We start from the raw sequence: 17,211 nt of genomic DNA on the forward strand, positions 1-17,211 counted from the left end.
AAATCTTAAATCTGATCCCACTGAAAACTCCTTTCCTTGTACTTCAGTCCTGATCTTCCACAACCCCCCCCCCCCCACTCTCATGGTGCTGAGGTTTGAGCATGGGGACTTAGCTGGGAGACCCAAGTTCATAAGCCCCATTCTGCCATGGAAGTTGCTGGGTGACTTTGGACCAGTCATCTTCTCAGCCTAATGTACCCTGCACAGTTGTTGTGAGAACAAAAACTTAGATGGAGAGAATGATACTTGTAAATTGTTTTGGGTCCCTGTTTGGGGAGAAAAACAAAGTACAGATGCCTAGAAAATAAAAATGTTGGAACAAAATCTCAGTAATTCTTTAAGGTGGCTCAAGATTTCTGTTTAGCCTTGAACTACACCTCTGCTCTTGCATGCCATCCTCCCCCAACCAAACCCCTCAGCACCTTCCCTCACTCCTTGCTTCCCATCACATACACCATTGCAAGCCCTTCAACCCTTCTTTTCTGTGCCTCTCCCTCCAGAGATACACTCTGGCATTTCCATTCCTACACTTCGCCTAATGCTTATTTCTATCAGCAGCTCCCTCACCACAACCACCTTCACACGCAATGACTGCCTCCTTCTCTTCTTCTTCTTCCTTTCGTCCTCCCAAAGGGCCACTTCTCTGGCATTGTGGCAGAGCAAGATCAAGAGAGGAGAACAGAGATGAAGGTGGTGGTGATGATGTTAGTGGCGAAGGAGGTGGCTTCTGCTGCTGAAACAAAGGGGAGGTCCAGTGAGTAAGCACACTGACAGGGAGGCAGTGACCCCCCCCCCACCTCTGACAGGAGGAGAGGGGATGAAGGCTGCACATGTCCAGCCTGGACCAACTGAGAGAGGAAGGGAGGGAAGGACCCTTCAGCCAGCCAACCTGATGTCGGTCTTTTTGCTGTTCTTGCTGATCCCACCACCACCTTCCTCTTTGTTTGTGGGCCAAAAAACAGACCTATATGGCCTGGGCCATATGTCTGATGCCCCTGGCTTAATGTTTTTTTATGCCTACTGCCTTGTGAGCCCTGATAAATACATTTGGATTAGGAAATAGCCCAGTCCTTTTCTTGATGATGCTCAGAAAAAGCCCAGTCTTGGGGAATTTCCAAACAAGGCTGGCTTGTTACAAGAAGACTGTTTTTGTGCGCCTGAGTGCTGCATGAGAGATGGCCTTGGGGATTCTAACAAACAGATGTTTCCAGTGGTGTATGTTATGAATCCACGTATGCTTCATTTTATGTAGAACACTTGCCACAAAATAAATAAAATAGAGGCTCTTATGACAAAAAAGAAATCTTTGCATAACACCCCCCCCCCCAACACTTCAGGGGCTTTTGTTAATTTCCCTGTTTTCAGCCTAATTCAACCTTCTGTCTCTGATAATATTATTTATTAGATTTAGATATTTAAATGGTAATTGGTAAACCTAAATAGGAAGTCACTGTGGTTTGACTGGACCTGGGGAGGCTGTTTGCCTATCTCACAAGTTTGTTGTGAGGGAACGAATGGACGAGGGGAGGATCATCTGACATAACCCAGAGCTCCTTGGGATAAAGGCAGGATGAAAATATGATCAGAAAAATACATATTTTCAGTTATCATCTTTAATGGATTCATTCATAACTCATCAACATTTGTCACATTTCTCTCCTTTCTAATTATTTAATTTTCGTATGTCAGGCACATCCAAAACACAGTCATCTCCTTCATAATTAAGACTCTGAAATGATAAGTGAAGAATATTAGACTTGGGAAACAGAAGCCCTTGCCACAGTTCCTATGGTCTGCTTACAATACAACAGTACTTCTCAGGCATGGCTGAAGTGTAGGAACACTTTCCAGGGAGAGGCGAGAGTGAATACAAAGGGCCTTATTTCTGAGCCCGCCTGGATAGTGGACGGTGCTATGAGGTGTACAGTTATTTATTGATTTTTCATCCCACCCTTTCTCCACGGAGCAAGGGTGGTGTGCATGGCTTCCCCAGTTCCCCTGTCATTGGAGCTCTGTGAGGTCAGTTAATTTGAATTTTTACTAAACGGCATTTTTAGGATTTACGATTGTTCATTTCAAGAAGTTTGCTTCACAGTCAACGATCTCTTCATGGTTGCAGTTATATAAAAGCTGTTTCCCGATTGCCTGTTCTTCTGTGTTCTCTGGCAAAGCCTGCAGTCTTATATCACTGCTGGGCAGATGGCTATAACAGATTTTAACAGTCTTACCAAACAAATGAAACTTATTACTGCTGAAGTTTCTTTAAAAAAAATACAAGCTTTAATAATCTTTTGTCCTTTCTATTACAACTCCCTCCTCTATGGCCTCCTCACTTTTCAACTCACCCAACATGTGCGGAATATTATTTTTAACCTGCTTTCAAGCACAAAGGCCTTGTATTTCTCCCCATTTTCAAATGTTTCCAGTACCTCTCCCATTCACTTCAGGAAGCCATTCAGTGTTGCCTTCCTTATGGTTATCCAAGACCACTTCCCTCCTTCTTTCAAGAAGAAAGCAGCACATTTGTGCTCTAGTTTTATTCCTCTCTTGATGAATGCTAAATGATTACTTGAATACTGAGTGCTCGCTTATAAGAGACATCCGTTTTTGGATTCAGTCTCCTGCACAAGGATATAGTCTGTCTAATAAGCTGTAAGGGGAAGAAGGTGAATACTAGACAGTCGAGACGTTAAGTTGTAGGGAAGGATGGCTGGGAAATTTTCTTTTCTTTCTCTATGTTTCACAGAGAAAAACTCGTGATATGAGCAACTATTTTTATAGCTTAGGGAAGACGGTAGTGTAGGGATGCCAACCATCAGGTGGTACCTGGAGATCTGCTGGGATTACAAGTGGTCTCCAGACAACAGGGCTCAGTCCTCTTTAGGGTTGCCAGGTACTTACTCCCTGGCCACTGGTGGAGGGAGGCGGCAGGGTTGTCCCTCCAAGTTGGGAAATTCCTGGAGATTTGGAGGTGGAGCCAGGGGAGAGCAGAGACATCAGTAGGGTACAAACCTATAGCATTCATTGCTTCAGGGGAACTGATTTCTGTCCCCTGGAGATGAGCTGTAATTTTGGGAGATCCCCAGGTCCCATCTGGAGACTGAAGAAAATGGCTACTTTTGACACTGGACGCATTACCTTAGACCCTGCTGTGGCGTTGCCGCTTCCCCAAACCCTGCCACCCCCAGCTTCGCCCCAAAATCTCCAGGTACTTCACTATGCAGAATTTATTTATCTTCAAATTTATATGCCGTCCTTCTCCAAAGGGTCTTGGGTCGGCTTACATCAACAAATAAAAACCATATAACATTAAAATGTAAAACATTAAAACCAACTCATCCTGCCTCCAGTACTCTAACAAACCTGGCCATTAAGGTGCTACTGGCCAGGCACAGGATGGAGGCTAATGGGGGCTTGGCTGGGGGCCATGTTAGGTTACAAGAAAATGACTTTCCCAGGGCAAGTTAGATTAATGACCTCACTGGAGAGTTTGAACCCAGGTCTCCTGACCCAGCTTCAATATTTTATCATTCCCAATGGTTGTTTGATCTAATTACTATTTATTTGTAAAAACTTCTACTAAAGTATCAAAAGTAGTGAATATTCATTTCTGCCACTTGCAGAAATATGGGAGACCAATATTATTGCCGGTGCAACCAAGGCCTTAATTTATCTATCATTTTAAATCTCACCCTTCCTCCAAGGAGCTCAGGGGGGCATCCAATGGCTTTCTTCTCCTCCATTTCATGTCAGAAAGGCTAGTGAGAAACAGCAACTGGACCCAGGTCACCCACTGAGCTTTATTGCACAAGGGACATTTGAACCCAGACCTCCCCCAGTCCCAGTCAAGTTGTCCAACTAGTAGGCCATCCCTGGCTCAGGGTATTGACTCTCTCTTTTCCTTTTGTCTCCCAGGTCCACTTAATGTTTCCTGATCACGTTCCTAAGCCTTGTTGTGCCCCTACAAAACTGAATGCCATCTCTGTGCTCTACTTCGACGACAGCTCCAACGTCATTTTGAAAAAGTACAGAAACATGGTGGTGCGATCATGTGGTTGCCACTAGAATCCGTTTGTAAAACAGGAGATGTCAGAGATTGTCTGAGCAACAAAAAGAGGCGACATTATCACCTTTCCATAAGGAAACATTTTCCAGTTTATGTCACTGCTTATTTGATGTACAGTGTTGTGTACATAGTAGCTTTTATTTATTTAAAGGTATATAGTTTCTTTTTATATGGATGGCATTTCAAACAGTCTATTATATTGGTTTCTCTTGGTGCGTCTTCAGTTAATCATGCAGACTTATTTCATTAAAAAAAAAAATAAAAGCTTTGTATAGTTCTCTCCCTCTCTTTTTTAACTTCGAAATCCCAGAACTCCAGTGACTGTTTTATATTGTTAAAGGAAATTGAATACATTTGGCTACATTGTGCCAATGAAAACTCTGGCAGACTATTTATTTAGAAAAGGCACTGAGAAACGGCTAAAAAAATGCTTAGCTAAACACAATTCTCCTTTTAGAAGTTCTACTCCATTAGATAAAGTAAAATGTTGAACTGCGTTTATATAAATAAATGGTAGTTTCGGACCTAGAGGCTGAAAGATTGCACGTAATTGGTAGAGCTGTTTTCTTTAGCAGAATTGGTGTAACAGTAGGAGCCAGGTTGCTTTGCTTGTGGATTGCCAGTCCTGCTGGAGGCTGAAATCTTTGGGAGTCTGCTGCTGTGCCCATAATCTTGCAACTTAACAGTTTTGGGGGGCGGGAGGGGGGAATATAGTACAACCTTCTTACCTCAAGTGAATGTCATTGGTCTGATATCTGTAACGCTACTGCAACTGATCCGTTTGTCTCGATAGACCGAAATAAATGGATGAGCCAGGCTCCCAGTCCATTCTTAAGTTAGGGTCATGAAATGGAGACGAAGCAGAGCAATCTGAGATATCCTCAAGCAATTCAAACCGAGTGTTATTTAAGTGAAGAAGAATGTCCATTTACTTAGTCCTCGGATCTTATAATCTCTTATTCAAGCATTATTTAATAAGACCTGTGTGTGTGGATGTGTGTGTGTGTATGGCAGTGTGGGAAGGAGATATATGCAGTAGCATAATAACATGGTCAGCTGTAAGTAGTTACAGGGGAGAAATCATTAACTTTTTAATACCATCAGAAACATTGTTACATTGTTACATTTAATTATTTGTTGTTAAATCTGTGGAAATCTGTAACTTCTGCTAGGGTTTCTTTTTGTCAAAGAGAAAAGTTATCATTGCAGTTTTTTAAAAGATCTAATACTAATTTTCACAAAGCCATGGCGAAACTCCAAGTCATGTATTGTAATATATATTAATATAGATATCTCCTATGAATTAAATTTTGAGAACATTTGGAATAATTATAAATTTGGTACACATTTATAAGGGGAAGTTGTATTTGTTTGTAATTTAGATAGATGGGAAATTGTGATGTTTGGAACTGAATTTATTTTAAATAAAGTTTGAAAATGTATTTTTGGTACATTAAGTAATATATTTTTGAATAAAGGTGTACCATTTTGAGTGTATGTAATTGAAGATTATATTATTCTTTGAAACATCTTGTCGAAATATAATTATATATTTTAATCTAATAAATGTGTAATATTAGCTTGCCTCTTGTTTCTGGTTCCTCTTCTAGGAAAGCATCAGCTTCACTTTATTCTGAGAACAAATAGCCCCTTATTGCAGTCATTGTCATCTAGATCAGGGGTAGTCAACCTGTGGTCCTCCAGATGTTCATGGACTACAATTCCCATGACCCCCTGCCAGCAAACGCTGGTAGGGGCTCATGGGAATTGCAGTTCATGAACATTTGGGGGACCACAGGTTGACCACCCCTAATCTAGATTTCTGAATTTTTCAAACTCTTGATCATCAATTATTTTGCACCCCACAAACCACAAAATAATAGGTATTTAAATAGAAGCTCAATTCTGAATTTAAGAATTTCAGTGGCACTTCTTCTGAGACAAGTGGCCTTTCCATATCTTGCTCCTGACTAGGTGCAAGCCCACATACCTGGCTGTGGGTGTGGATGTAATGGCAACAATCAGATAAGAAGCAGAAATTTAAACATTGCTTCTTTAAAGGATCTCAGGAGCCCTAGGAAACATCCTTCCATCGAGAATGCACCTTGCAGGGTTCTTGATGTTTAGAATGCCGCAAAGGCAATATTGTAAGTTCTGATGGAAAAACAGCTCTTCTTTCATTCCGTGCTTCTGTCACATGGATGGGAAAGAGGAGGAAAAAGGGTGAAAATATGAACATAAAGGGGGGGAATGTAAATAAAGAGGAGTGGGGGCAACAGTCTGTCTTCAGCTATATATAATCTGAGACAGTAAAGGACATTTAGATATTTGGGTTTGCCTAGGACTAGAAGCAAGCATTGCAATCTGTCAAAATTTATTCTGACCCTAGGAATGATCATCTTCGGCAGCAGCATTATTATAAACCATTAAAAGCATATCATTGAAAATCTACATGGAGAAAGCTGGTGTGGGGGGGAGGGGAAATACCCTCAGTTTGATTGCTATCATGCTTCTGATTGGAAGGAAACTGGCACCAGTATTTCTACATTCTCCGAAGGTCTGCATTGCTATACACCTAAGTAGTTTTTGTTGCACATGCATGCAAGCATATCTCTTTTCCTAGTAGCTAATAAAAACTCTTTCCAGGTTCCTGTCAGTTTGAAAACTACTGGCACAATGTTTTCTTGCAAGTAAATGGCCAAGAACATTATATTTCGATGCAAAAATTCTTCAGAGAATTGTCTTGATCTTGTTTAATGTGTTTAAGCTTTCAGACTCCTTGGGGACCAAGGCAGATTCCTAATGACATTCCCAAAGAAACCAATGAAATGTACATTATAGCACCTGTAACATGATTGTAGAGCTAGTTGTACTTTGAAGGACACATCCTAATTGGCGTGCATCAATTTAGCTCAAATCCCACCATTTTATTGCCGCTATGGAGCCTCCTGATTCGTCCAAGTGGAATAAAGCTGCCTGCCTTAGAGACTCTTGGTGTGGAATGCCTGACACGGCATAGCAAAGAGGGGCTCTCATTAGCTTTCAGTAGCTCCATTGTAACCTCGTGAAAAGGGCTAAAACCTCTGTCAAATTAGAAACCTTTTCATTCAGAAGAAAAATAAACAAAATGTAAACTTCCACCTTTAGTACAAATAGATTAGCTAGACGGTTGAGTCACCAGTGGCTAATGTACCATTTTATGGCCAACTCCCACAGTGTATATTTTCTTTTACTTCCATCTTGCTCCTCAGGGCAGGAGCCCATCCTCTTGCCTGTGTTACTCCGCGAAGCACAGAATTGCTAGGCGTTTATGATATATTTGTATTCTGCACTTTCTCACGGCAGTTTTCACAGCCTGGATTCACAAAATTGGTCAGATGCTTAGCCTGCACAAACATTTTGAAGCTTTTATTTTATGCAATAATGAAGTCAACCTGATTGCCAACCAGATCTCCTTTCTCTTTTTCCAATATGAAGAGCAACCCTAAACAGCCGATCTTACCCCCTGCCAGATGACAAAACCATGGGGAAGGTTTACATATATGTATGTGTCACATGGTATGTTGCTTGTCTTTCAACCATCCCAGTGACCTGGGAAAACCTGGAAGGATCTCACTGAAGGAACCTGCTTTTCCAAAGGTTAGGTTAGATCAAGGGTAGTCAAACTGCGGCCCTCCAGATGTCCATGGACCACAATTTGCTGGCAGGGGCTCATGGGAATTGTAGTCCATGGACATCTGGAGGGCCGCAGTTTGACTACCCCTGGGTTAGATGGAACCCAGAGAAAAAGGGGTACACTTGTTGCCTTCTTTTCAGGCGTTATAGGAAGAATATAAAGACTTATTAGTTTTGGAGTGCCTTCAACCTAATTGAAGGCACTCCAGAATAGACCAGCTGGCTTTATTATTTCATTGATTGCATTGTGATCTGCATTATACATGTTTGTTTTGACTCCAAGGCAAACTGGTTGATCCATTAGGGTTTCCAGGTCCTTTCTGGCAATCTGCAGGGGATGGAGGGCATTTACTGGAAGTAGCCAGGAAGCCCAGCCAACATTCAGTGACATCCTGATGTGCGTCCCGGCAAGCTTCTTTTTGTGGGAGGGGGGATAAGGAAGCAGGGCCACACATGCGTGTTTGCGCCATGCACGACCCTCCCATGCATGTGCACATGCGCGAAACTGCTGTGCATGCGTGTTTGCGGCCACGCATGCACATTGCGCATGCGCGGCCCTGCTTCCCTCTCCCCCCCTCCCACAAAAAGAAGCTTGCTGGTCCGCAAGCTACTCGGCTGCATTTGCAGCCAATTAGCTTGCGGCCTGGAAGTTTCTTACTGCGGGGGGAGGGGGGAGAGGGAGCCGCGGCCCAGTGCCAGGGCCTTCGCGGCCCGGCACCGGGCCATGGCCCGGTGGTTGGGGACCACCGCCTTAGGTGAGTTTGGGCCAGGCACTGACTCACAGATGTAGCAACCTAAATGACAAATTAACTGTACAATAATAGGGAACAAATCAGTTTCTAAGTAATTAATCTTAACAGAGGAATTTACACGTTTCTGAGGAGCAGAATTAAAATTTCAGGATCATTTCCCTATTTTTCCTGCCTTTCTTCCCCCCTCTCTTGATGATTCATTACTGTTTAAAATTCCGAATGCATTTAATGTGGCATTTGCAACATGGAGACTGATTAATAACAAGTATGCTATAAATGATGGCAGAATACCCTTTAGAGTTTAGCCATGGAAGAATGAACATCTGTCTCCAGCTGTGCAGCTGTGATAGGGATAAACCCAGGTTGCCCAGGGATGGTAATTATTTTTGTTGTTGATTGGAAGATCAAAGGTTAGTCTCAGGAAATAGGAAGAAGGGGGTTGATGTCTAATGAAAAGATTTATGCAGGGCATAATTTAATGTATGGCTTGCACATTAACCTAGTGCTAATGCACAGAGTTGACAGCAGAAATGTAAACACCTTGGGACAAGAATAATTATAATCGGTGAAAGGCAAGTTAATTTGCTAGTCTTGACTCTCCCAAGAATCTCCAGCAGCTGCAGCATTCTAATATCACACTTTTGAAAAAAAAAGATGAAGTATTTCTGCCTAGCTTTCCCCATGAACTGAAAACATCTCTCCTTTAAAATTAGAACTTTATTTGCTGCATTCAGCAGAAGGTACGGCATAGCGTCAAATTTTTTCTTTTTTTTTTAAGTTGAACACAAAGTGCTGGTAATATGTAGGCATCATTTATAAATTACTTTTCATAACTGAGTGTACTGTGACTTCATGGTCAGTAGATGAGACGTAATGTTTACTTCTGCTCCATAGTTTCCTGATACAAGGCCAGGATTCCATGAAACAGCTTCCCCCTATTTCCAGGTCCTTTAGCTGGACTCACACATAGTATCAAAGGTTCCTCAGTGTATGATTTTAAGGAGTTTAGGTGAGTGATACAAAAATAACTATAGCACCAGGAATTGTTACGTCTCTGGAAATACCACTTTCAGCCATAGCTATGAGCTGGATCTTATTTAGATGAATGATAGGAGTTCACGGAAGTGCATAATTTCCATCTTCCCTTTTCCCCAGTAGCTTCTCTGTCCCCCCAGAGGACTGAGGAAACCTCCTGAACAAAAGCCCATGTAGCTTGGAAACTTCCTATGTAATACCATAAACCAAGGGTAGTCAAACTGCGGTCCTCCAGATGTCCATGGACTACAATTCCCATGAGCCTCTGCCAGCACAGCTCAGGCTGTGTGGGAAGGCCAGCAGACCTGCTTGGGGCCTACTGAGCCAGTCTCAGCAGGATCAGGGAAGCCAGGAATGGGACTTACATTTCAGCTCCATCCCACCCTGCCTGACTTTAGCCTGTAGCCAGTCTCAGCAGGGTTGGGGAGAACATGCATGCGGCTGATATGTCATCTCCGTGTCTACCCACCCCTGATCCATTTGGTGGTGTCTCCATAGCCTGAGGTAGGTCTGCTGGGGGGGAAAGACTGATTCCCTCAATAATTCAAATCAGGACCCAATTGTTTTGGGCTTCTTTGATTTGGCCCATTAGAACTAACGGGGGTTGCAATTTAGCTTGCAGAATTGATTTGAGTTTTTCAGGCTTATCTGAGCTGAATCACACATCCCTAATTTTGAATACAGAATTGTGTACACTGATAAGCATGTTATTGGCAAATGAAGTCAGGCAAGCCAGCAAGTATGTCTATCAAAATGCTTTGATTGTTCAACAGTCTTGGCACATCAAAGACTGCTGCAGCATCTGCTTTCATGAGCCAAAATTCACCTTGGAAGATGCTTGTGATTAAATGTGCCCTTACTCACAAAAACTGAGGCCACAAGGAAGTGGTTAGCCTTGAATAAGGTTGGGCATGAACTGGGGCACAAGCCAAATTTCCCATAAAAATGCCCCAGTTTGTGCCTCCTGAACCAATCTTCAGGGGAGGTGCCTCCCCCAATTATTTTAAAGACCTTTGTCTGGTTTGGTTCAGGAATTTGACTGTCAAGGGACAGATAGTGTGTCCTGCTGCTACCTTAACATGGCTGCTAGTCATTTAAATAATCAACTTTGCTCCCTTCTATTGGACGTGGGAGGAAACAAAATCAATCATTGAGATGACACAGTCATTTTCATAGAATCATAGAGTTGGAAAGGGCCATACAGGCCATCTAGTCCAACCCCCTGCTCTAGGCAGGATCAGCCCTAAGCATCCTAAAGCATCCAAGAAAAGTGTGTATCCAACCTTTGCTTGAGGACTGCCAGTGAGGGGCAGCTCACCACCTCCTTAGGCAGCCTATTCCACTGCTGAACTATTCTGACTGTGACATTTTTTTCCTGATATCTAGCCTATATCGTTGTACTTGAAGTTTAAACCCATTACTGCGTGTCCTCTCCTCTGCAGCCAGCAGAAACAGCATCCTGCCCTCCTCCAAGTGACAACCTTTCAAATACTTAAAGAGGGCTATCATGTCCCCTCTCAACCTCCTTTTCTCCAGGCTGAACATTCCCAAGTCCCTCAACCTATCTTCATAGGGCTTGGTCCCTTGGGTTGACAGGGTGTATGTGCATGCTTCTCTGCTGTGGCTGCACACCATTTCAGCACACTTTCACTTAGGCATGTACACACGCCACAAAAAGGTATGGAAACAATTCAGCTGAATCCAAAATGCACAAATACCCTCCACCTTTCCGATTTGGCCAACTCAATGGGGCCAAATCTGAAAAGTTTCAGGCCTTTGAGTGCACATGCTTCTGTTTCCCTCCCTTCACAGACAGCAGCATCTCTGCTGCCTGAGAAAGGCAGGACAGAACCCACTAAACAGCGGATTAGGTCATGAGCCCCACTGCCTTTAAATCCCTCCACAACTTTGCCTGCAAAGATGGGATGAGCATTTTATTTATTTTTTTGAATTGAATTTCTTAACTACCACTCTCGGACCCCACTTGAAGTGGAAGCACGATGAAGCAATAAGTGGAAACAATAAATTGAATTAATTAATTAATTAATTATTCCCAAGGATAAACCAGACCATTCATGTATTCCACTGTACTATAACATGATCCCCCTGTTCAGATACAGTTTCTAGTGGGCATCCATAAAAATCTGGTTACATTAGTCCATTTATACTCATAGGGACACACACACATGATGCTACCTTATACTGAATCAGAGACCACAGGTCTGCTCAGTCTGGAAGCAGCTCTCCAGGGTCTCAAACGGAGGTCTTTCAACTGGAGATGCTGGGAGTTGACCCTGGGACCTTTCCCCTGCCGAGCAGAAACACAGCCATTAAGCCACAGCTCCTCCATCAAAATAAAAATAGATATAAAATAAAGCTGCTCCAAAGTGTTACAGGAGGGATGATCAATATTATGACATAAAACCAGCAATCTGAGCTTTACAATCACTCTGCCAACATCTGATTTTCTGGGTGGATGAACTGGTCCAGGAGGTACCATGAACCAGAGATTTTCTCATGGATGCAGACAGTCCCTTCTATATGTTGAGCTCCTACATATTTATTTCAAGACCTGATCCTCTTGTGCAAAGAATGCATACATAAGCATTGAAACAAAGAAACAAAAGATGTGAGGAATCTATCTGATTAGCACTAGATTATTGAAACAGGACATACAAGGATTTTACTTAGAAGAGCCAAAAATGTAAAAAATGTAAAAACAATCATGACACTAATGGTTAGCAGCCTAACTTCTACATGGATCTGAAGTAATGCGCGCACACACACACTACTGACCGTAGAATCGTATTCATCTAGCAACAAAGTTTATTTTTTCTATTCCCCTAAGCTATGTGAAAACTTCAAGTCTGGACATATTTTCCCTATGCAGCTGACAGAAGTTTGTTAATGAAGACTATCATTATTCAGGAATGTTTATGGTCATTGGCCTTTAAACTGGGTTCATCAAAGGGCAGTACGTGGATGGTTTGGAGGAAAAAATTACAATGAAAACATTCCTATATTTTATTGATTTTCTTTAAACTTTGACTGGTCGTACCAGTAACCTATTACTCACTTTTGAGCTGAAGACAGCAGTTACCATCTACTTGGTTAGACATGCCTAAATTCCATGAATTTTATGCTTTTTAACAATTTTTCATTCCATTTATTTCAATAAGTGAGAATTACCCAAGGGAACGATCCGGAGCCATCTGGTCAGTTCAGAAGTTCCATTGTATCTGATGGAGCAACCCTGCCAGGAAAATTCTTAGGCTGGCATTGTAAGTTTCTTTAGACTGTACCATTATAAATAAACAGACTATATTCCAGATAATATATCTCATAATACCTAAATAATACTATTTAGGGTTACCCAATTAAACTGTCTGCCAGTAGATTCCATAAAGATCTGCTACCATGATACCTGGTTAATTTACTATTATCATAACAAGCCCATTCATTTACATGTTTTAAAATTGTTTAGACAAATCAATGCATAAAAGATGTGTGTACAAACGGCTAATAGCCATGATTCCTAAATGGAAGCTGCAAAGTCTGTATTCTTAAGCAACAGATGTTATGGTGGTGGTTGGTGGTAGAGAATCTGATTTGCATGCTGTAGTTTTAAGGTTCAAGCCCCTGTAGCTCTAGTTAAAAACATCAGATACGAGGTGATAAAAAAGGCCTTTGCCTGACGGCTGCTTCCCGTCCAAGTAGGAAATATTGGCCTTGATAGGCCAGTAGAAAGTAACTTCACGTGTCGTAGATAAGCAACAAGGGAAGGCTGTTGTCTTCATGGTTTGCTTGTAAATTTGACATCTGTCTGGCTGCCCTTAGAAACAAATACTAGATGGGAGGAATCTTGGGTCTGATCCAGCCAAGGCTTCTTAGGACAAACGCTTTACAAATTACATAAAAGGCAGGGATGGGCCACAGGTAAAGAGACACTCTCCTGGTCACCGTGAGGTGTTGATCATTCTAGTTATACTATGGATAAATGATTGCTTAGATCTCTTTGCTTCAAACAGAAAGTGGGTGTTCCATGTCTCTCTTACTCACTCACGCACACACAAAGACACACAGAGAGTCAATGACACAAACACACAGGCTCTACTCCAAAGATCCCTGTGTGCAGAGGACTCTACGTAGTTCAACAATCTTTTTAAATGGTCCCATAGCACTTGTACACTTATGCAAGTTTTACATCCAGAAGGGCAAGTTATTCATAATTCTGAAGACAGATTCCTTTGCTGGATCAGGATGAAACACTGTTGAGTAAGTCAGATCTGGCTGGTATTTCTTATACTCTTGCCACATGGGGATGTCATTCTATATTTCTGCCTTAAACGGGAAATCAATTACTCTATCTGAATTTGAGAGGGTCATGCTACAAGAGCACCAAAAGTGAGAACTGGGCAGCAAATCATGCTTAAAGTGATGTAACAGTAAAAGAAACACTGAAAATTTCATGCATTTGTTTGTCTGCATACATTTAAGCTTTCCACAGTTATTTTCTACTGGGGCTCCTGTCACTGCCAGAAATTCAGTAGATATGTTTTTGTTTTTACTTGTTTCACCTACTGTATTTCTTCCGGATATTGAGGTTTAGTGAGCCATTCTCTTTGAGTAAAAAATAGTGGCAACCTTATTTATGTCCACCCTTAGAGGATACACAGTTGTGATACATTTTGAGTATGGATCCAAACCATATAAATGTTAAATAAATAAATAAATAAATAAATAAATAAATAAATAAATAAATAAATAAATAAATAAATAAATAAAGAAAGAAAGAAAGAAAGAAAGAAAGAAAGAAAGAAAGAAAGAAAGAGTAGAGTTAAATCAAATTATGAGTCCAAATAAGGCACTTTAGGGCACTGTACATATTCTTCAGATAACAGATATTTCATATTTTAGTAATGTAGAAATTGACTTAAACTGTGCTCATGAGTCTTAAGTTTCTTGTTTCAGTGCATAACATGTATGTGTGATGTTCATCTCATAGCTTAAGTCGTTTGAATTACATAGAGTTTTCAGTCATGAAATATTTTGCAGTCTTTTACCCTTTTTGCACTCTTAGATTTTGTAACATAATTTCTTTTTTTAGCTACATTTTAAGGTTGAAAACCCCCAGGTGGGGCTTGGAGCTCTCCCTGCATTACAATTGATCTCCAGACCACAGAAATGTGTTTCCTCAGAGAAAATGGCTGCTGGGGGGGGGGTAGACTCTATGGCATTATATCCCTTTGATGGATCGAGAGTCTGGTATCTCTAGGCTGTATCCCCAAATCTTTGGCATTTCCTACCCAGATTTGGAAACCCTACTACTCTTGGCTAACAATCCTGAAGTTTTATACAATTTTTTTCATTCAGTCTGTATCTAATCCACTAACTGTTAATTGATTTTAATAATAAGGATACATTTGTATTTACATTCCATCCTTCCAAAATCCAAATCCAAAAAGAACACACTTCTTCAAGGTGGGCCCCTGAGCTTTGCACGCTTGGAATTTGGTTCATGCTTCTTTCTCACCAGCTTTAGTATCGTCCCTTTCACATTACTAATCTAAACCGGATGTTATGTGTTGTTGGTCCAGTTCTGAGTAAAGTGACACAGGGGCTGAGGGCTCATACAGTGAATTCCATCCCACTTATGAGACATTTCTGAAGTGGTCGGGCCATTTCAAACAATGCTGCATTTTTCCCCCTCCCCTTTATCACTATGTGATTTTCCTCAATTTTTTGGGGGGGGGGAATATTCTAAGTTGATTCCTATAGTACTAGGCCAATATAGTGCTTCTGAGTATATCTCAGTTGTATAAAAGCATCTCAATGGTGCCTCCATAGAACTAAACTGCAATATTAGTCTAGCACTATAGTGCTCAATGTAGAACTTACTTCACATTTAAAAAGTTAGAGGAAGATGGTATGGTGCAAAATACTGGGGTGGGGCACAGCACTATTACATAACATACCACAGTGATTCAGAAGTACAAAGGAGAGGTGGAAACAGAAGTTTATGTTAAGAATGGCTCAATCATCCTTTACTAAATGGACACAAGTGGCTTTTTATGCAAAGGTAAATAAAATCTGTTTCTAAAACAGTTGTGTATGAAATGACACAAAAAACCCATTAGCAACCAACCACCAAAATGAATTGCAAAGGCTGTCTGAAAGAGACCCACAAACTATCTTAGGAGGGAAATTTTAAATATTTATGATCACAGAGTGAAACAAACACAAATATTTGGTTGACAACACAAGAATATGCAGTCTGCATCTGTATCTGGGAAATCTTCTAAAGAAGCCTTTTTTCAAGGTTCAGAATATGTACGTATCCCTGCAAACTTTCTTGTTGATATTTTCCTTTGTGCCTTGTTTTCTGAATGGGGAAGAGGACCATAAAGATCTGCACAAAGATCTCCTTTATGTAATAGATGGGGGGTGCAGTTATATTTGATAGTGCTAATAACTTGTCTGGGGAGCCAGAAGTTCCTCCAGCCACTAGATGGCAGTGCCAGCCTTCTGAGTGTATGCACAGTCTTTTTCATATGCTGAAGAAATAGGGGACCCAGTCTAGGAGGTCAGCCTCTACATGGAAGCTATGTTACTGGGAAGCCAGATTGGGGTAGTCAGCTTTTCACATGCTCTGTGATTTTTATAGGTATTATAAGGTACTAGAGACAAAGCCTGTTGTACCCAGGGACACAATGAGTGCTAGGATGTACACCTCCACTGTGGCATTCCTGGGGGCTGGCTATATGGCAAAAGTTCCTGCCCACCCCTGGAGGCCCCACCTCCAAACCTCAAGGAATGTTCCTGTTCCAGGAGTCCCCAACCTCCAGGTGCAGCCTGGAAATCATGTTGAATTGGAGGTCATCTGCAGCCTATAGAGATCAGCTCCACGAGGGGGAAAAGGCTGTTTTGGAGGGGGGACTGGAATGACAACATATCCAGGCTCCTGGAGATTAAAGAGGTTGCTTGGGAGGGGGACACTCGGTGGCACTGTGCCCCAGAGAGTTTGAAGGATGCCAATATCCAGTTGGGGATTTGCTGAAATTGCAGGCCATTTCCAGGCAACAGAGATCAGTTCCCCTGGAGAAAAGGGCTACTTGGGAGGGGGGCTTTTTTCCTTCTTTCTAGCAAGCTGCCTGGAGCAATGAATATGTGTTGCTTAAGCCAGGCAGAGTAAAAAAAGAATTCCACCCACCAGTTGCCACACAAAGCTTGCCTCTCAACTCTCCCTCAAAAATGGGGGGGGGGATTACTTTTGTGGATCTTCAAGCCTCATAATTCCAAAACGGGGTGGCATTAAAATATGCACTATGCATCTATGATTAGACGCATAGGCATAGCAACGGAGAATTTCTACTTTTAAAAAAGATTGCTTTCCCTTTAAAGCCAAGAGAAAGCTGATTGATTGGCTGCCTGCCATGATTGACAGGCATGGGGAGACTCACTAGTATTGCGAGTCCCTCTCTGCAGCCATTTTAATCAGCCATGTGGAGTGCCTGGAAGCATGGGAAAACGAGGAGAAGAACACAAGAGAGCGAGGAGGTGAGAAATGGCAGGGTGCAATTTTTAATAGCGTTGAGCAATTTCTTTAGAAGTGCAGAATGGCCCAGATGGTTTCTCAGTTACTGCCTCTATGTCAGCTTTCCTCAACTTTTTTACCATTGAGTA

The 17,211-nt window shown here is 41.8% G+C and overlaps 1 protein-coding gene across 1 annotated transcript in view; it reads left to right on the top strand.

Annotated features, from left to right (window-relative positions):
* BMP5 (bone morphogenetic protein 5) overlaps nt 1-5,645 on the top strand; it is a 75,157-nt gene extending 69,512 nt beyond the window's left edge. The window contains exon 8 of the mRNA XM_077308646.1: nt 3,916-5,645. Coding sequence (XP_077164761.1) covers nt 3,916-4,065 — 150 coding nt within the window. The 3' untranslated portion in view covers nt 4,066-5,645. The remainder of the gene's footprint in view (nt 1-3,915) is intronic.
* Nucleotides 5,646-17,211: the final 11,566 nt, after the last annotated feature.

This window comes from Paroedura picta, chromosome 1 (genome assembly GCF_049243985.1).
Source record: "Paroedura picta isolate Pp20150507F chromosome 1, Ppicta_v3.0, whole genome shotgun sequence".
Lineage (NCBI taxonomy): Eukaryota > Metazoa > Chordata > Lepidosauria > Squamata > Gekkonidae > Paroedura > Paroedura picta.